Source organism: Lagenorhynchus albirostris, chromosome 9 (genome assembly GCF_949774975.1).
Source record: "Lagenorhynchus albirostris chromosome 9, mLagAlb1.1, whole genome shotgun sequence".
Taxonomy (NCBI): domain Eukaryota; kingdom Metazoa; phylum Chordata; class Mammalia; order Artiodactyla; family Delphinidae; genus Lagenorhynchus; species Lagenorhynchus albirostris.
The window spans coordinates 6618137-6636611 of record NC_083103.1 but is presented as its reverse complement, the minus strand read 5'-3'; the positions used below and the strand labels follow the sequence as shown (position 1 = coordinate 6636611).

Below are 18475 nucleotides of genomic sequence, written 5' to 3'. Positions count from 1 at the left end.
TGGCAGGGGAGCAGTCCCCGCTGTAGGCCCGGGAGATCCTTCCTGCTCAGTAGGCTTAGTCACTCTACTCTCTGGGCCTCAGTTTCTCCAACAGTAAAATGGGAATCTTAGTCTTGGCCCAGCCTCTCTCTCAGGTGGTTCTGAGGGCCGAACCTGTGTGCTTTACAAATCAGATCCTAAGTCGTTGCTGGATCTCAATTACCTCGGCAGCCCCCCTCCCCACAGCACTTTCACATAGTGGGGGCTCAACAGTGCGCTGGGTGCTGTGGAGCTGAATGACCGGGATTCAAATACTGAACTCTGTAACCTTGAACCAATTACTGAACCACTCTGGGCTTCAGTTTCCTCTTCTGCAAAATGGCAATAATAGTAGAGCTGGGTGAGGCTTAGATAACGTAGGTACACACTTAGCACAGTGCCTTGCTCTTGTTATGAATGGAATGAGGAAACTGAGGCCCAGAGACAGAGGGCAACTTTCATTCAGTCACTCAGTTATTCAATCATGTTTATTTGGCACTTATGCTAAGCCAGGTACTATGCTGGATGCTGAGGACACGCTGGGGGATAAAGCACAGCCACTGTCCTGGAGGGGCCTCGGATGCACAGCTGAGAGCCACAGGTGCGTGTGCATTACGGGAGCCTGGGGTGTGCATGGCTGGGGGAGGGGGAACCTCTGAGTGGATGACACCTGAGCATGTGCATCTGAGATCTGGAGTCAGCCAGGGAAGCGGGTGAGGGTCAGGTATACCAGGCAGAAGCAACAGCATGAGAATAGGCACAAAAATGAGGAGGCCAGCGGGTGTGCAGGAAAAACACAGGCAGCTCATGGTTCTGGACCCAGAAGCAGTGAAACAGGGAGTGGAGGAGATGAGGCTGCAGGCAGTGGCAGGGGATGGACTTGAGTCACTCGTTCATTCATTCAATAATTTATGAAAAGGTTGCTCTGGCCACAAACTGTGCTAGGCCCTCTGGGGACAGGGCTGAGATTTAGGCATTGTTCTGCCTTCACTGAGCATAGTCTGGGCATGTGGCTTAGGGGCCAGCAGCGGGAGAGAGACATTAATCCAGTGGTTACATAAGTAACCCCTCGATCCTCACTGCAAGGCAGGTGTTCAAGCAGAAGGAAGAGCCTGAGGTCCAGGGCTGCGTGCCAGGGGTGAAGGGAGAGCCAGTTGGCTCCGGGCTGGGGGGCGGGGGTGAGCACGGGCAGAAAGGGACGCCTGAGGGAAGCTGGGGCAGCTGGGGGCGGGGGCTAGGCCATACCGGGCTCAGGAGAGTGGACTCTAAGTTGCAGGCTGTGGGGAGCCACAGAAGGGCTTTGAGTAGCAGACGGACACAGGCCGCTCTGCAGGACAGCTGGCAGTGGGGGGAGGGAGGGGGAATGGGGCAGAAGAGGCAAGTTGTAATGGTTTGGGAGAGAGAGTGAGGAAGGGGCTAAAGCAGGGCCATGACGATGGAGGACAGGCGCTAAGTGTGTGAAATGGCTACTTATGGAAGAAGAACCAGGTGGTGTTGACACCACTTGGGCATCTTTGTGGGACCCACAAGGGCCTGGCCAGGATCCTCCCACACCTTGGCCCCATTTGGGTAAGTGCAAGGCACTGCCAGTCTGAGGGGCACCAGGCTTTGACCTGGAGACCACCCAACCCTGGGAACTTCCCAGGGCTGGGCTGAAGGGGACTCAGCCCCGGGTGCGGAGGAGGCTGGGGAGGGGGCCAAGCCAGCATCTTATGACTCACCTACTTCCACCCAGTCAGCCTGGTGGCATCTCCGCTCCCCTGCTCCAAATTCCAATTTGATGAGGCTGCTGGAGGCTGAGTCAGCTCCAGCACGGCACGAGAGCAGCGTCCCAAGGGGCTCCCTGCCAGGAGCCGCCAGCCAAGCCCAGGGCCCTCCCAGAAGCTATAGCAGCCTCAGCTGAGCGGTATGGCCCAGGGAGGTCATGTTGAGTGAATGTGCCTGCTGGGTTGCAAAAAGCTAACTGCAGGTGAGGCCAGGGACGCCACTCTGCCTGAGGAGAACTGGGGTGCAAGTCTCAACTCTGCCCAACTCACTGCATGACCCTGAGGGATCATCTCTCTCCCCTCTTGGCCTCAATTTTCTTGACCATAAATTGGGCCCAAATCTTCTCCTGTTAGGTTGCGAGAATTAAGTAATCCATATGGAAGTGATGTGCAAACAGTCCAGTGTCCTCTGTGATGGTCAGGGAGGCGGGAGAGGTGAGTAGAAATGGGAGGACTTCCAAGGCTCCCTGAGGTTGTGCAGGTTGTTCACTGCACAAGGATATCCAGCCTAGGCGGCTGAAACCCAACCCATCCTCTGTTCACCAGACCGTGTGCCCTGGCCTAGAACTGCCAGGACCAAGCAGGTACCTTTCTCTAGTGGGCACAAATATACCCTCTGAGCTAGCAGTAGCCCCTCAGACTTTGCTGGGCCAAATCTCTGAATTTATGGGAAGTCACTGAGAAACTGATTCTGATTCTTGGGATGGAGGGGAAACAGGGCCGGCTTTGCAGAGGCTCTCAGAGAGGCTCCAGCCTTGGCTGTGAGGCATATCTTACTACTGGAGGCAGTTGGGGGGGCCCAGTCAGAACAGAGGGGCAGTCTCTCCTGGCCCTGCCTCTCTCCAGCAACCAAAGCAGGTAACCACCAACACAGTGTCTTCAAAAACACTCAAGACACAGACCCAAGCTGGGTTTTATTGAAATGCCAGGAGCAGGCATGTGACAAGGTAGCTGAAGAAAGGAGGAAGGTGGTGTGGGCTATGAGATGGCAGGGAGGGGCAGGCCCCGTATCCATGGCCCTGGCAGCCCCTGTCTCTGCCAGGAGCTGAGTGGAACAATCACCCACCCACCCCCAACAAAATGGCATGCTCAGGCCTGCAGGGCCTCTGCCCGCTGGACTGTGAAGGCCCCAAGGAGAGGGACTGGAAGCACTAGGTTTTCTCTCCTGTGAGGGAGGAAGAGAAGGGGAGGATGCAGGAGGAGGGGGAGGTACAGCCAAAACTGAGGGTGTGGCCAAGGAAGGCTCTCCTGCTGGTGTCCGCGCCCAGCCTGTAGTCCTGGATGACCAAGGGGCGCAGCAGCGAATAGAGAGGCTGAAGGTCTGGCACTCAGGGAGCCAGAGCCTCCAGCCAGTGGGGACTTGAGTCAGCCCTGAACACAGGACAGAAGTTCAAAGGGTTCGTAGATGCAGGCAGTTCCCGAGTGACCCAGTCCTCAGAGCAGGGGACGCTCAGCCTCCTTGGGACAAGGAGGGGAAGACAGACAGGAGGATCCATCCCTAGCAGGGGCGGCAGAGGGTGGTCTCCCCCATTTGGCCCCACTAGGTCAGTTCCACATTGTTGGCACGGTCCAGCACACGGGAACCACGGGTGCTGCCCCCAAGCTGGAAACGGCTCTCATAGAGAGTGGGGCAGAGGTGCCAGCGGTTGGCCCGGTAGATGCCCAGGTAGGTGTAGACGTCAGGTTTGTAGGTGAGCAGACACTTAACGCCTGCTGCACGGATGGCTGCATCTGCTTCCAGTACACCCAAGCGGTCCGTGAAGTCGTCTGTATAAACACAGATGACCTGCCGCCCACCCTCCTTGGCCCGTGGGCTCACCTTGGCCACCTGAAGCCGGCCCTCGACCACGGCTCGAGCAATGCCAGCCCAGGCGTGGTCCAGCTTGAAGCCAGGTGCCAGGTGTATCAGCCATTTGCCAGAGAGCACCTGGTGGGTGATGGCCAACTGGCGCAGGGTACCTGGCGTGATGGGCCGCCCGCTGGTCTGCAGAGCCTCCCAGGCTACCTGCAGGCCCTGCACATCACCCGAGTTGGGGACATAGCCCTGCCCGTATGCTGCAATCCAGCCCACGGGCTCAGAGTTGGGCGAGCCAGGGTCCCCGTAGCGGGTAACTTGGGATGGTGGGTACTTGGCCAACCAGGCATCCAGCTCTGTGGCAGGTGTGGTGCGGGCATCAAACACCAGCCAGGGGTCCATGTCAGCTGCCATGGCCTCTGCAGCCAGGTGCTCAGCAGTGAAGCCATCTTCACGACCACCTGGAGAGTCCTCGTCCTCCAGCTCCTCACCTGGTTCCATCCTGCCGTAGGGAACTGAGTTAGGGCAGGTCCACGACAGACCCAACTTGCTGGGCCCTAGTGGGTGCCAGACACTGAATTAACTGTGTGGCCTTGGGCAAAATGTCGCTGTGCCTCAGTTGCCTCATCTTTACAATGGATAACAACTGTTCCTGTCTCAAACAGCTGTAGAGAATTAAATGCCTGAAGTGGAACAAAAGCTGTGAAGATGTTGTTAATGTCATTACTACTCTCCCTGACCTACAGACGAGGAAACCGAAACTCAGAGAGACTGGACTCACCCAAGGTCACACCTGCAGTGAGTGACAGGGCCGAAATGTGAATTCAGGCGTGGGAACCTCCCGGCCCTGCCAGAGGATGGCAGCTTTCCCGGGCGCCGGGAGTTAATGGAGGAAGGCAAAGCACACGTTCGCGCAGCACCGCGGCAGGCCCCATGGCGCCAGGCCTCCAGGTGGGCGTTATCCAGCCCATTTAACGACGAGGACACTGAGGCCAGAGACGGCAGTGACCGATCCGAGGCCAACGGGGCGGTGTCCGGACTCGAACCCACAGTCGATAGAACCTGCAGGAGGGCCAGCCTCCCGCCCCGCCGCGCCCGCCGCCATTAGCGCCCACGGCCCTAGCTGCGCCCCCGCCCCGCCCCGCCCCGCCCTACCCCTTCCCGCCGCCCGGGGTCACCTCCGGCCTTCGCTGCGCTCGGCGCCGGCCCAGCCCCGGGCCCGGCTCCGCTCCTGCCTGGGATCTGCGCCGCCGCCGCCGCGCCCCGCCCCCGCCACGGCTGCCGCCGCCGCCGCCGCCATCTTAGCGCCCCGCCGCTTCAACAACAACTTTATAGACAAGCGCAGCACAGGGAGGGGCCGGGGAAGGGGCGGGGCAGTAGGGGGCGGGGGCAGTAGGGGCGGGGCAGTAGGGGCGGGGCAGTCAGGGAACGCGAGGAGAGGCGGGCCTGCGGGGGGCGGGGCTAACGCTCTCTCTTCTGGCCTTGGGGGCGAGCGGGAGTGGCGGTCCAGTCCGCGACAGACGCGCACCGCCTGGGAGGCTCTAAGGCGAGGGCGCTCGGGCCCTGCGGCGGTGTCGTGACCGGCGGCGCTAGGACCCTGTGGGCAGCGGCGGGGGCGGAGCGGGCGGCACCAGGACCCGGGGGAACCGCGGCGGGCGGGCGACGAGCAGGCCCGTGGGCCGGGAGGCTGCGGGCGGCGGCGCTGGGCCCGGTGCGGCGAGAGAGGCCCCGAGATGCCGAGCAAGAAGAAGAAGTACAACGCGCGGTTCCCGCCGGTGAGCACGTGGCCAGGCCCCGGAGGAGCGGGCCGGGCTCTCGGGAGGCTCCGGCCCAGGCCCGGCTAGGGAGTAGGGCGCATCGCGATGTTCGGGGGCCCGGACGCCCCGCCCCCTTCCGTGCCCTCTCAGCGTCGGTGCCCCCCGCCCCCTTTCTCCTGGGATACTCCCTTTCTCTCCCCCCACTTAAGCACCCCTTCCGGGACGGAGGCGACGGGGTACGAGCTCTCTACCCCCTCCCCAGGCACGGATCAAGAAGATCATGCAGACGGATGAAGAGATTGGGAAGGTGGCGGCGGCTGTGCCTGTCATCATCTGTATCCTGTTGGGGGCTGGTCGGATTGAGGGAGGTGGGGGAGGCCGGCAGCCCGGGGTCGCTTTGTGTGGGCTGGTACACCACCGGGCGTTCTCCTTGACCCCCCTGAGCTCGGGCGCTCGAGCTTTTCCTGGAGTCACTGTTGAAGAAGGCCTGCCAAGTGACCCAGTCCCGAAACGCCAAGACCATGACCACGTCCCACCTGTGAGTGGCTCTGCTCTGGGAGGGCCCGGTTGGGGTCCTCTTCCAGGAGTTCACACGCTTAGGAGAGGCTGTGCCCTGATAGTGCGGGAGGTAGGAGGTGCTGGGAGATCAGCAAGGCCTCAAAGACTAGTGGGTTTGAACTTGGGAGGAGGGGTTGAGTGTTCTAGCAAAGGGGGGGATGGTTGGGATTGAAATTTTCCAGGCTCCATTCCCCTGACATCCAGAGAGCCCCTTGCTGAGGGTGCAGATGGCTGTGCCCTACCTGAGTGCCATCCCCTCCCCACCTCTTCCAGGAAGCAGTGCATTGAGCTGGAGCAGCAATTTGACTTCTTGAAGGACCTGGTGGCATCTGTGCCTGACATGCAGGGGGACGGGGAAGAAAACCACATGGATGGGGACAAGGGTCCCCGCAGGTGGGGAGCCAGGGTCCAGTGTCCAGGTGGGGAAGGCCAAGGCCCTTGGGGTTGGGGGTGGCTGGCGGGTGGCAAAGGAGGGGAGAGACCTCTGGGCAGATGCACTATACTTTCCTGAAGGGGCCGGAAGCCAGGGAGCAGCAACCGGAAGAATGGTGGGATGGGAAGCAAGGGCAAGGACAAGAAGCTGTCGGGCACAGACTCGGAGCAGGAGGTGAGTGTGGCCCCAGCCCTCTGTCCTGCCCCGCAGGGCAGCCTTGCATCCGGCCAGGCCAAGCTGGCTGGAGGCCTGGTCCCAACCTCACCTGTGACCTTTTCGTTTTGGTTTGTTTGCTTGTAAATTGGGACTACGGAGGTCCATCTCCTATTTCTGCTTTCCAGTGATGAGCCCATGCCTTTCTGGTCATTTCTCATTCCTGCCTTATTCGCAGGATGAGTCTGAGGATACAGATACTGACGGCGAAGAGGAGACACCACAGGCCCCACCCCAGGCCAGCCTCCCCCCTGTCCACTTTCAGAGGTAAGCAGTTCAGTGGCACCAAGAGAGGGCTAGCCGACCCCAAGGCTGACTTGTCCCTCCTGGCCTCCCTGGCCACTTGGTTCTGTTGGTTGTAGCAAATTTCAGGGATAGGAGGGGAGGAACTGAGGAGACCTTAAAGGCTGAATACTGTGCTCTCAGAAGGTCCCCTCCCCCTGGGTGAGGCTGTGTGACCTGCCCTGGATCCTTCCCCTCTCTCGGCTTGGCTCCGTGTTGGTACAGAGGGCGCTGGGCTCCAGGGCTGCCTGTGTGGAGGACCGGGTGGGGCTGAGTGGGCAGGAATCTGCACCAGAGAGTGGCCTGATCTTCCTTTCCTGCTTTCTGCCCTGCAGCCCCCCGACACCCTTCATGCCCTTCACCTCGACTCTGCCTCTACCCCCAGCACCCCCAGGCCCCTCAGCACCTGACGCAGAGGATGAAGAGGATTATGACTCCTAGCGCCCTCTGCCCCCCAGGCCCCACCCCCTTTTAGTTGGTTTTAGTTGCTCTGGGGGGAGAGAGAAGTTAGAGCTGTTCTTAAATTTATTAATAAAACAACAATAAAAGGGAGCACCAGTGTCTGTCCCAGCTTGTGTCCAGCGCTTTGTGGCCTCCTTCCCGTCCATCCACCTCCTTCCCCACGCTGAGCTGGGGCCAGGAGCCGTGGTGGTCTGGACAGCAGCTGACTGAAGGGAGGGGCCGGAGGCCACGGTTCTGCCAGAGCAGGACCGGGGGGCTGATGGAAGGAAGGCGGATCAGAGTGGCAGAGGGCCTGAGCCAGCTGGTGCCAGTCATGCTGGGAGACAACCTGTCTCATTGTGCTGTGTGAGCCTGGGCAGGTTTCTGCTCTTCTGTGAGTGGCCTCTTCTTGTCTGTCTAATGGAGACCATTCTGCTCACTCTGGGCTGCTGCAAAGGGACAGACGGGACAGGAAACGGCAACAGTCTTGTAAACAAGAGCTTGGGCCAGTTGCCTTGCAGGGCGTGTGGGGAGGGGCAGTGGGAGCAGAGGTACTTGGGGTTGTGGCGGCCTTGAAGGCTGGCTTGTGAGCGAGCAGGCTGTGACCCTGAGCAGACCCTGGAGCTGCGGGCGCGAGGTAGATGTGTGTCTTCAGGGAGCAGTGGCTTGGTGAGGCGGGCGGGGAGGCATGGCGTGCTGTCGGGAATCCTGGACGCTGATGACTGACTGCATCAGGGGCAGGGGATCCTCAAGGACTCCCAGGTTTCTTTGGGTGGGGCTGGGGGAGAATAGGAAGAAGAGGGTTAGCAAGATCTCGAGTTTGGCTGTGATGGGTTTGGGGTGCCTGTGAGGCCACTGAGGAGAGGAGTGAAGTGGGCGCTTGGACATAGGGGGCTAAAGACAGGTGTGTGAACCTTGAGCATCGGGGAGAGGGGAGGGCTGGGGCAGACCACCAAAATAGACTGAAGAGCAGCCAGCCCAAGGGCCCCCCAGGAGCCACTGCGGTGCCCACCCAGGGGCATGTGGGAGGAGGGAGAACTCAGCTGTCGGATGCCTCAGTGGCTTGGGGGTTGTGGACGGGACAGCGAGGTGAGAAACTTGGAGGTGAGTGGAAGCAACACTCAGAACCGTGGAGGGGAGGTGGGAGAGGGCAGTGGCTCAGAGTGAGGACGGAGGAACGGATTGGGGTTTATTTATTTATTTTAATTTTATTTTTTTGTGGTATGCGGGCCTCTCACCGTTGCGGCCTCTCCCGCTGCGGAGCACAGGCTCGGGACGCGCAGGCCCAGCAGCCATGGCTCACGGGCCCAGGCGCTCCACGGCATGCAGGATCTTCCCGGACCGGGGCACGAACCCGTGTCCCCTGCATTGGCAGGCGGACTCACAACCACTGCGCCACCAGGGAAGCCCCGGGGGGGTTATTTTTTAAGATGGCAGAAATGCAGACTGAAGGGGCTGAAGGGATGGGAGGGGGGACTGATGGAGTGAGGTGGGGTTGCCCGAAGCCAACCCCAGCCTAACTGGGGAGAGGGGTTGAGTAGGTTTTGGTGGGGGACTGAGGTATTCGGTTTTTATCTGATGGCGTATGACTTCTTTGTGAAGTGGGAGGCACCATGGCAGGCCTGGGTGGGCCCAGGGCAGCTGGAGCCTGAGGGCACATGGGTCTTGTCTGCTTCTCATCTGCTCCTGCTCTAGGTGTAAGAAAGGAAAGCCCCCGGTTCCTTTTGGGGAAACATCCCTACTCAGCCTGTGGTGTGTGCAGCTGACTGCACTCCGTGGGGTTGAGGCATGGGAACTGCCAGCCTGGCCAATCAAACAGGCTCTGACCGCCGTGAGTACGTAGGCAGTGTCATGACCCCAGTGGGCAACACACCTGAGCCCTGGGACTTTAGGTGGGACCCTTGGGAAAGGGGTTTGACAAGATCGCCGCTGGCTTCCGCGTGGCTCTGGTGGCAGCAGGGAACCCTCTCAGGAGTCCAGGTGAGGATGACAGTGGCCACACTGGGGTAGCAAGGCTGGCGGAATGGAGGCTGGTGGGTGCTGAAAGCTGCTTCCCACCCCAAAGGGTGATTTTGACTGAGCACAGGGCCAGCACAGCAGTGCCCGGAGGCTCAGAGGCACCATCTTCTGGTAACATCTGATAACCTGGACCCTGATGCCTGTATACCTTGGACTTCCTAGTCACGTGAGCCAATAAAAAAATTTTTCTCCCTAGAAGCCAGCTGGCTTTCTGTTACTTGTAACTAAGAGAGCTCTGGCTGGCAAGGACTGTGCATGGGAGGTGCTTCCTGTTGGCCCCGGAGAGGGAGCAAGCGGTTTTCTCCAGCAGCAAGTTGGGCACAGTCCCAGGGAGGGTGAGCTTCTGGGGTCCACGGAGCCGAAGGCCTGCCAAGCCATGCAAGGCACGTGGGTGGGAGACAAAGAGACCCTGGGAGCCCGTTGCTGGGATCTGTCCAAAAGGTGAGATTTTGCACGGAGAGGGTGGGCGATGGCTGGGGAAGGCGAGGAGGCAAGGGTGCAGGGAGCAGCCTCCCTTCATCCAGGAGGTGCAAGTGGGAGTGAGACGCCCAGGAGCCGCTGCCCTGGGTCTCTGCATCCTCAGCCTGTTGACTCAGTCTTGACAGGGTGCTTATGAGTAGAACCTCATTAGTCCCGGATTCAGATCCTGGCTTCTCCACTTATTAACCTTGAACGAGTTCTCAGCTTCTCTGTCTCAGTTCTCTCATCTGTAAAACGGGGCCTAGTTATTACCTGTGTTAGTTATATGTACTAAACTCTATGTACGAGTTATACCTATTAGTTAGGGTAAAGGGTAATGTAACAAACTCAATATGTGTAGGTTGAAATACAATAGAAATGTATTTCTTGCCCACGTAAGGTTCATAACGGGTTTTCTCTGCTCAGTGGGCCGTGCTTCTCCAAGAGGAACTTCTGGGCCCAGGCTCCTTCCATCTTGTGGCCCCACCACCCTCAACTCATGGCTTTCAAAGTCACTGCGGAACGGGGAGTCTCAGCCTGCGGAGGTTTTCCTGGGCCAGGGCTGGAAGTGGTCCCATTGCCTCTGTTTACTTTCCCACTGGACCTGTCACAGGGTCCCACCCGAGGGAGGCTGGGGAAGGTGGTCTAGCCAACCTGGGTGACCAGCCAGCTTCTGCCGCAGGACCTCATGGGCCATTGGGAAGGGCCTGACCCAGCCTTTGACGAGTGTTAGGAGTGTGGCCTCCTGAGGCAGAGGGCAGGGGCCCCAGGGAGACAGTGCTTCTGGCGGGGCCTGGCCTCTGGGTGCCTCCTGGGAATGGGAAAAGATGGCTCTGCCCTGCCCTCTGGGTACCACTGGGCACAGGGAGAGGCAGCCTGTCAGTACCCCATCTGCAGAGCTCTTCCTGGGAACCAGATGATTGTCATTCTTTATTGTCTGTCCACTGGGGAGCCTTGAGCCTGAATGCCTCAGCCCGGCATCAACTGTGCCCCAGGGTGTAAGTGTGACCAGTGTGTGAAAGAGGGAGCAGCTGTGACCTTCATGTGAAGAGTACAGACCCACCCCTCCCTGCCAAGTGGAAAGCCCCCCCTCCACAGCCCATTTAAGGATCCATTCAACAAACGTTTATTAAGCACCCAACATCATCACCCAGCAGGGAAATGAGTTACCAGTCACCCACCAGAAGACAGAAACTAAGAAGTCTGGGAATTCCCTGGTGCTCCAATGATTAGGATTCCACGCTCTCACTGCTGCAGGCCCGGGTTCAATCCCTGGGTGGGGAACAAAAGTAAATAAATTAGATAAATAAACAAAAAGCTCTTTTATTAAATAAATAAAATCTGATACCACCTATGCTAGGGTAGAGGTGGCGACACCAGAACTCACACTGCTGGGGTGAATGGCAGTGGGTGCAACCACCTTAGAAAACGGTTTGGAGGGAAAAAAAGAAGGGACTTCCCTGGTGGCGTGGTGGATAAGACTTCACACTCCCAATGCAGGGGGCCCCGGGTTCGATCCCTGGTCAGGGAACTAGATCCCACATGCATGCCGCAACTAAGAGTTTGCATGCCACAACTAAGGAGCCCTCCTGCTGCAATTAAGACCCTACGCAACCAAATGAATAAATTAAAAAAAAAAAGAAGAAAGAGAACGCTTTTGCAGATTCTCATCGAGTCTATCAACATACGCTTCCGTGTGACACGGCGATGCCACTCCTAGGCATACGGCCACCAAAAGACACGTACAAGAATGTTCATAGCCCCCAACTGGAAACAATCCAAATCCGATCAACAAGAGCATGAATAAATAAATGATAGGATAATATATAATAAAACAGAAACACAAAAGAACAAACCACTGTGACACGCAGTATCAGGACGAATCTTATAGACATTATGTTGTGCAAAAGAAACCTAACAAAAGAGTGAGTGCACGCTATGACATAATTCATTTAAATAAAGTTCAGGGACAGGTGAAACTAACCGATGGTGATGGAAGTCAGTATAACAATTACCTTGGGCTGGGGGCTGATGGGGGTGGTCACTGGGAAGCCTTCTGGAAATGTTCCATAGCTTGAACTGGGTGATGGTTATATATAAAAATATACTAAGCTGCACACTTAACGATACACACACCTTTATGATACAACATAAAAACTTTATTTTATCTACATGGCCATTGAGAACCTACTGCACACCAGATACTATTCCAGGCAGTGGTGATTACACGAAGAAAGCGTTTCTTGGAGTTCGTTTCTGATGGAGAGAGACAGACAATAAAGAAGATAAATAGTATGTCAGATGGCGATAATGTGTACTGGGGAAAAGGAAGCATAATAAAGGAGTGGGGAATCCCAGGCAGGACAGGACGGGTGGCCCCAGCCATTCTATGCAGCGTTCAGGGGAGACTGATAAGGTGAGATTTCAGTAGAAAGCCCTATTAAGTGAGGAGTGTGCAGGCCACAGGCTATCGGTGGGGAAAGAGCAGAGGGGACAGTGAGAGCAAAGGCCAGGATTGAGATTTGATCCGCTCAGCTTTCCCTGTGGTCTCCCCCAGCTCCCACGTCCTCATCCACCACCCGGGACCCAGATTCAGGAGGCACCAGCACTGTACTCAGCCCACCTTGGCTAAGGGGTGTCCTTCTGGCATTGACGGACCCTCAGGGTCCCAGAAGCTTCGTGGAGGGAGAGAAGGTAGTGGTGTGGGCTCCTCCCCGACACCTGCCCCCCCCCGGGGCTGGCACACCTGGAGTCCCCAGGGGCTGGAGGAGGAGGTGAGGGGGAAGGAGGGAGAGAGAAGGGGTGGGAGTGACCTCACCCACCGCCCACTGGCCTGGTGGACTGATCTGCAGCGCTGTGTATCTGAGTGCAGCACGACCCAGCGTTGTATCTGAGTCCACTCTCTCGGAGAGGTGTTCCCATCACCTCCCATTTTACAGAGGAGGAGACTGAGGCTCAGGAAGTGGGACGAGTGCCCCGAGTTTGCTCATTGGCACAGAGATGGGCAGGGGCTTGTACACTGGCCTGCCTAGGGGTCCAGAGTGTGGGGAGGTGGAGTTCTGAGGTCCCCCCATTCCTTCTTGGGTGTGGTAAGCTTGTCTCCAGGACGTGGATGGGACCAAGTTCCCACTCTTCTAGGCTATAGGAACTGCGGCAAGGGAGTGACACCTGTGATCCAGGTGCTCCACCAGGGTCCTGGTCCCTCCTCTCCTTGGCAGAGTGTTTGGTGAGAGTGGCAGGTAGCTCTGGACTCTCTCAGGGGGTTCCTTGAAGCTGGGGAGTGGGGCAGGACCTGGGCGACACTCACCTCCCATCACCAGAGTGAGCTTTCTTTATTCTGAAATCATGTCCTTCCTATTTTGTGTGCTTGTGTGTATTCAAATGTTATTTTTAGAAATGGAATAAGCGCTAAGATTTCTGCACCCACCCCAGTAATCAGAAAGCTACAAAGGAAAACACAGGGTCTCACATGAGACCCGTCAGATTGGCAAGAACAGAAAGTCAGATAAGGGAATTCCCTGGCGGTCCAGTGGTTAGGACTCCACGCTTCCAATGCCGGGGCCAATCCCTGGTCGGCGAACTAAGATCCCACAAGCGCCAAAAAAAAAAAAAAGGAAGAAAGATAAAACTGATGGCTGGTGGGGAGGTGGGTACACAGAAGTCAGGTGCTTCTGGCGTGTTTGAAAGGTCAGTATGATGGCTAAGTGACTTCCGGAAGTTCCACTCGTGGGTAAAACCTCTCCCAAAGAGAAAGACATGCCCTAGGCATGGTTAGAAGTGGTGAAGTATTACAGGCTGCCAAGCTGTCTGTCACTGGGGTGCTGCATGGCAGGTAGCAATGTGGACAAAGCTTCAACGTATCAGAAAAACAGAAAAATGTAGAACAAGATCTATAACACAGCAGTTTTTATGGAAAGTCAAAACACAGACAAGCACAGCAATGCCGTATATTTCTGCCATTTATTCTGTGACCTTGGGCCAGTGACTTAAGCTCTCTGTGCTTCAGTTTCCTCATCTGTAAAGTGGCGACAATAATAGCACCTCTTGGGCTTCCCTGGTAGTGCAGTGGTTAAGAATCTGCCTGCCAAGGTAGAGGACACGGGTTCGAGCCCTGGTGGAAGATCCCACATGCTGCGGAGCAACTAAGCCCGTGGGCCACAACTGCTGAGCCCGCAGGCCACAACTACTGAAGCCCACGCACCTAGAACCGGTGCTCTGCAACAAGAGAAGCCACCGCATTGAGAAGCCCCTACTCGCTGCAACTAAAGAAAGCCCGCGTGCAGCAACAAAGACCCAACTCAGCCAAAAATAAAATAAATAAATTTATATATAAAAGAAAATAATAGCACCTCTTTCAGGGACGTATGATGAATAAATGAGACGTGACATATAAAGTGCTTAGCACAGTGCCTAGCACATGGTAAGCACTCAATAAATGGTGCCTGTAATTGACACAGATGGAAATCAATGCCTGGAAGGCAGACTGGAAGGACATGCTCTAGACGCACAAGAGTGGGGCGCTGTGGGGAGCAAGAATGGGATTGGGGATGGGCTGAAAGGGAAAGTCCATTTTATTTAATTAATGTATTTATTTTGGCCACGCCTCGCGGCTTGCAGGATCTTAGTTCGCTGACCAGGGGTCGAACCTGTGTCCCATGCAGTGGAAGTGCGGAGTCCCAACCACTGGACCACCAAGGAATTCCCAAGCAAAGTCCATTTTAAAGGAAGGCTTTTCAGGACCCTGGTGGTGCCTGAAGTGCTCAAACCAAAGAGATGAACAGCTAAGTCTATGCATGCCATGTTTAAAGCAAAACCAAAAAATATTGTCAATTGTCATCTTCAGAATGGGCCAAACGAATTGATCCTCCTAGACAGTGTCCTATAAGGACAAGTAAACAGTGGCCCTGCAGTGCTCTTGGGGTCATAGGTATTTCCTTCCTTCACTCACTCGACAAATATTTCCTGAGCACCTACTCTGTGCTAGGCACTGCTCTGGGCTCTGGCGAGAAGAGCACAAAAGAAAAAGGTCAACCTGCTCCGATGAACAAATGTGCAAACAACCAATTTGGGTGGGGGGTGCCAGTGAGGCCGGTGTGTGGAAGCAGCAGCCAGCAGGTATGCAGGGACTCTGGCCATTGGAGTCCTCACCCTTCCTTGTTCCTGTGAGGGGCTGGGGTGCTGCCCTTTTTTCCAGCCACTGATTCTCTCCCACCCCTGCCCTGTGCCCAGGGCTGGTTTCACTTTCCCCTTCCCCTAAATTCTCTGAGTTTTGTTTCTGTCTGTGGGTTCCCCGCCCCCGCGCACCACCTTTGTCTGAAGTTACATCTGAAGTAGCAGGGAAGCCAAACAGTTTCGGGGCGGGGGACGGAGGATGAGGTAGGGGCCGGGGCCTCCATTGCTCCTCCACAGGCCCCACTTCATCACTTACCTGGTCCCATCTCCCCGTCAGGATCCACTTCCCTACCATATTCCAGGGAGCAGAGCCCTCACCCCCACCAAGGAGTCTGGGCTCTGGGCTATACTCCTTGTATGTATTGTGGTTCTAGCACCACCCCTTACCAGCCTTGTGGCTTTGAGCAGATAACCCCACCTCTCTGTGCCTCAGTTTCCTTAGTATAAAATGGGCCTCATAAAAGCGTTGTTAACAGAGATATTTATAGAGATCTGCTGACCACCTGCTTAGTGCCAGGCTGTGCTAGGTGCTGGCCTTAGGCTGTGAGCAAACCAGTTCCTGGTCCCCGTGTACCTGACCCAGTGGAGGCGCGGAGTCCTAACCACTGGACCGCCAGGGAATTCCCTTAACCAGTTTTAAGTGAACAGTTCAGTGGCATTAAGTACTGTCACATTGTGCAACCATCACCATTCTCCATCTCCAGAATTTATTTCATCATCCCAGACTGAAACTCTATTCTCATTGAACACCAACTCCCCATTCCCCACTTCCCACAGCCCCTGGTAACCACTGTGCTGCTTCCTGTCTCTATGTCATCGACTATTCTAGGCATCGTATATAAGTGGAATCATACAATATTTATCCATATGTGTCTGGTTTATTTCACTTAGCATAAAGTCTTCAAGGTTCATCCATGTTGTAGCATGTGTTAGAATTTCTTTTTAAGGTTGAACACTAGTCTATTAATGTATATACCATATTTTGTTGATTCATTCATCCCTCCACGGACATTTGGGTTGTTTCCTACTTTTTTTTTTTTTTTTTTTGTGGTACGTGGGCCTCTCACTGTTGTGGCCTCTCCCGTTGCGGAGCACAGGCTCCGGACGCGCAGGCTCAGCGGCCATGGCTCACGGGCCCAGCCACTCCACGGCATGTGGGATCTTCCCGGACCGGGGCACGAACCCGTGTCCCCTGCATCAGCAGGCGGACTCTCAACCACTGCGCCACCAGGGAAGCCCTTGCTTGTCTTTTGAATATATCCTGGGCAAATAAGTTTGACTAACACTGCCAGGGAGAGAGGTGAATTTAGTTCATTCACCCAACAAATATTTATTGAGCACTTTGGTTGTACCAGACCCTGACAGGGGCTGGGACACAGTAGGGGCTTCGTGGAATCTCTGATGAAGTTTCGTAGATGATGCTGGACACAGGCAGTCTTTCTCATCGGGGGAACAACTCAGATGTCTCCACTTGTGGAAAGAAAGTTACACAGTGTACAGATCGAGGCCCCAGGAGGGAGGGATATTCGTCCATGCTGCCCACTGCCCACCTGTGAATGGCTGCAGAAAAGAAGAAATTAACACGTCCCCTCCCCGATGCTGGCCAAGCCACGCAAAGCTAATAGCCTTTTTACTTTACTTCCTCACTTGCTCCCCATCTCTGTTCTATAAAAGAAACCGGCATTCAGACCCCGATAAGATGGTTTTTTGGGCACACTAGCCCGTCATCTTCTCAGTCTGCCGGTGTTGTGAATAAAGTCACTACTCCTTGCCTCAAAGAAAAAAAACAAAACAACAACCACCTAAATCAGGGACTTCCCTGGTGGTTCAGTGGTTAAGACTTTGCCTTCCAATGCAGGGGGTGTGGGTTCGATCCCTGGTCAGGAAGCTAAGATCCCACATGCCTCGCAGCCAAAAACAAACAAACAACCCCCCCCCATAAAACAGAAGCAATATTGTAACAAATTCAATAAAGACTTTAAAAAAAATGGTCCACATCAAAAAAAATCTTAAAAAAAAAAAAAGGCCCTGAATCAGCCCCCATCACTTCCTCCCCTCAAAATCTTCTACTGTGAGGCTACTGTGACAATACAAGATGCGCGGGATATAATAAAGGATAATTTGTCTCCCAATGTCCCTCTAAAATTCCAAAGGAAACTTCTCTCTATGCCCTCAGATGAAGTCGTGACTTTCTGTGCCATGTTTCTCCACAGTGCTGGCCAGTTCCCACCGTGGCTCCGCAGCCTTTCTGGAAGTCTCCTGTACCCTTGATCCACTGGGCTGCCACGACTTCAGGTAGCCCATCTCAAGCTCTCCAGGCAGCTTTCTTGAAACACCTCTCCCCAGATTTGGGATTAGAAGGCAGACCCCAGCCCTAGTCCCTGAGGGGAGTGTTGGGACTCCCTTTCTAAATCAATCTCATCACAAAATTCTCCTTCCAGAATCCACCCTCCCAACCCTTTATAATCTTCAAGTAGACCGGGGGTTTTGCGTGACAAAATGGGTCTTCTAACATCCTCTCACACTTTCCATCATGCTTAGGACCAATCCCAAGACCTTCCCGTGGCCACTGGGCCACATGACCCGACTTCCGAGCCCCCAGAGAATTTAAAATGCCATAATATCAAAGAATATTACAGAAACTGACACAGCAGTGTAAAACAGCTGTACTCCAATTTAAAAGAAAAGAATGTTACAAATAATTGTATGTCACCCAAAATAAAAACTTAATCAAAGTGAAGGCCTTTTCAGAAAAGTGTGAAACGCCAAAATTGGTACAAAACTATCAAAAACTTCAATAGATCAATAACCAGTAAAGAAGATTATAATCTAAGACTCCAGTGCCAAAGGTTCCCAGTGGAGCCCACCAGACTTTCAAGGAACAGAGAGATGGTCCTTATCTTATACCAGTTGTTCCAGAAAACAGAGAATGAGAAAAGGCTGCCCACTTCCTCAGGTGACTCCCAAACCAGAAAAGAACAGTATCAGAAAAGGAAAAGTGTAGAGCATTTCACTCTGAACACAGATGTTAGATTATGATCTAATAGCATAAAATAGAGAAGAATGCCCCACCTAGGGGTAGGGAAAGGACTTCTTAAGACATCCAGAATGCAAACCCTCATTCAAAACATTTATGGATCTGAGCACATCAAAATTAAGTATTTCGGGCTCCCCTGGTGGCGCAGTGGTTGAGAGTCCGCCTGCCGATGCAGGGGACGCGGGTTCGTGCCCCGGTCCGGGAAGATCCCACATGCCGCGGAGCGGCTGGGCCCGTGAGCCATGGCTGCTGAGCCTGCGCGTCCAGAGCCTGTGCTCCGCAACGGGAGAGGCCACAGCAGTGAGAGGCCCGAGTACCGCAAAAACAACAACAACAAAAACAAACAAACAAAAACAATTAAGTATTTCTGCTCCACAAAGGCCATCAGAGATAATGTTGATAGATAGCTGGTTGCAACCTAGTGAATGAAGAACTCCTGCAAGTCAATAAGAAAAAGCCAAGAAACACAATAGAGAAATGGCCATGAACAGAAACAAGTACCCCTGAACTGAACTGAACTGAACT

General features: G+C 55.1%; 2 protein-coding genes across 3 annotated transcripts; one reads left to right on the top strand and one right to left on the bottom strand.

Annotated features, from left to right (window-relative positions):
• Positions 1-2662: 2662 nt before the first annotated feature.
• C9H11orf68 (chromosome 9 C11orf68 homolog) lies at positions 2663-4890 on the bottom strand. 2 transcript variants are annotated; one of them, XM_060157602.1, is made up of 2 exons: positions 4758-4890; positions 2663-4081 (listed from the first exon to the last, which is right to left on the bottom strand). In XM_060157602.1, the coding sequence occupies exons 1-2, from the start codon at positions 4877-4879 to the stop codon at positions 3325-3327; spliced, it is 879 nt and encodes a 292-aa protein (XP_060013585.1). In that variant the 5' UTR covers positions 4880-4890; the 3' UTR covers positions 2663-3324. The 2 variants fall into 2 exon arrangements, with proteins under 2 accessions (XP_060013585.1, XP_060013586.1); XM_060157603.1 differs by lacking the exon at positions 4758-4890 and adding an exon at positions 4361-4687.
• A 307-nt stretch (positions 4891-5197) lies between these two features.
• DRAP1 (DR1 associated protein 1) lies at positions 5198-7374 on the top strand. Its single transcript, XM_060157601.1, has 7 exons — positions 5198-5354; positions 5599-5671; positions 5781-5874; positions 6168-6287; positions 6408-6501; positions 6719-6807; positions 7158-7374. Exons 1-7 carry the CDS (start codon positions 5313-5315, stop codon positions 7261-7263), a joined length of 618 nt encoding a protein of 205 aa, XP_060013584.1. The 5' UTR covers positions 5198-5312; the 3' UTR covers positions 7264-7374.
• Positions 7375-18475: the final 11101 nt, after the last annotated feature.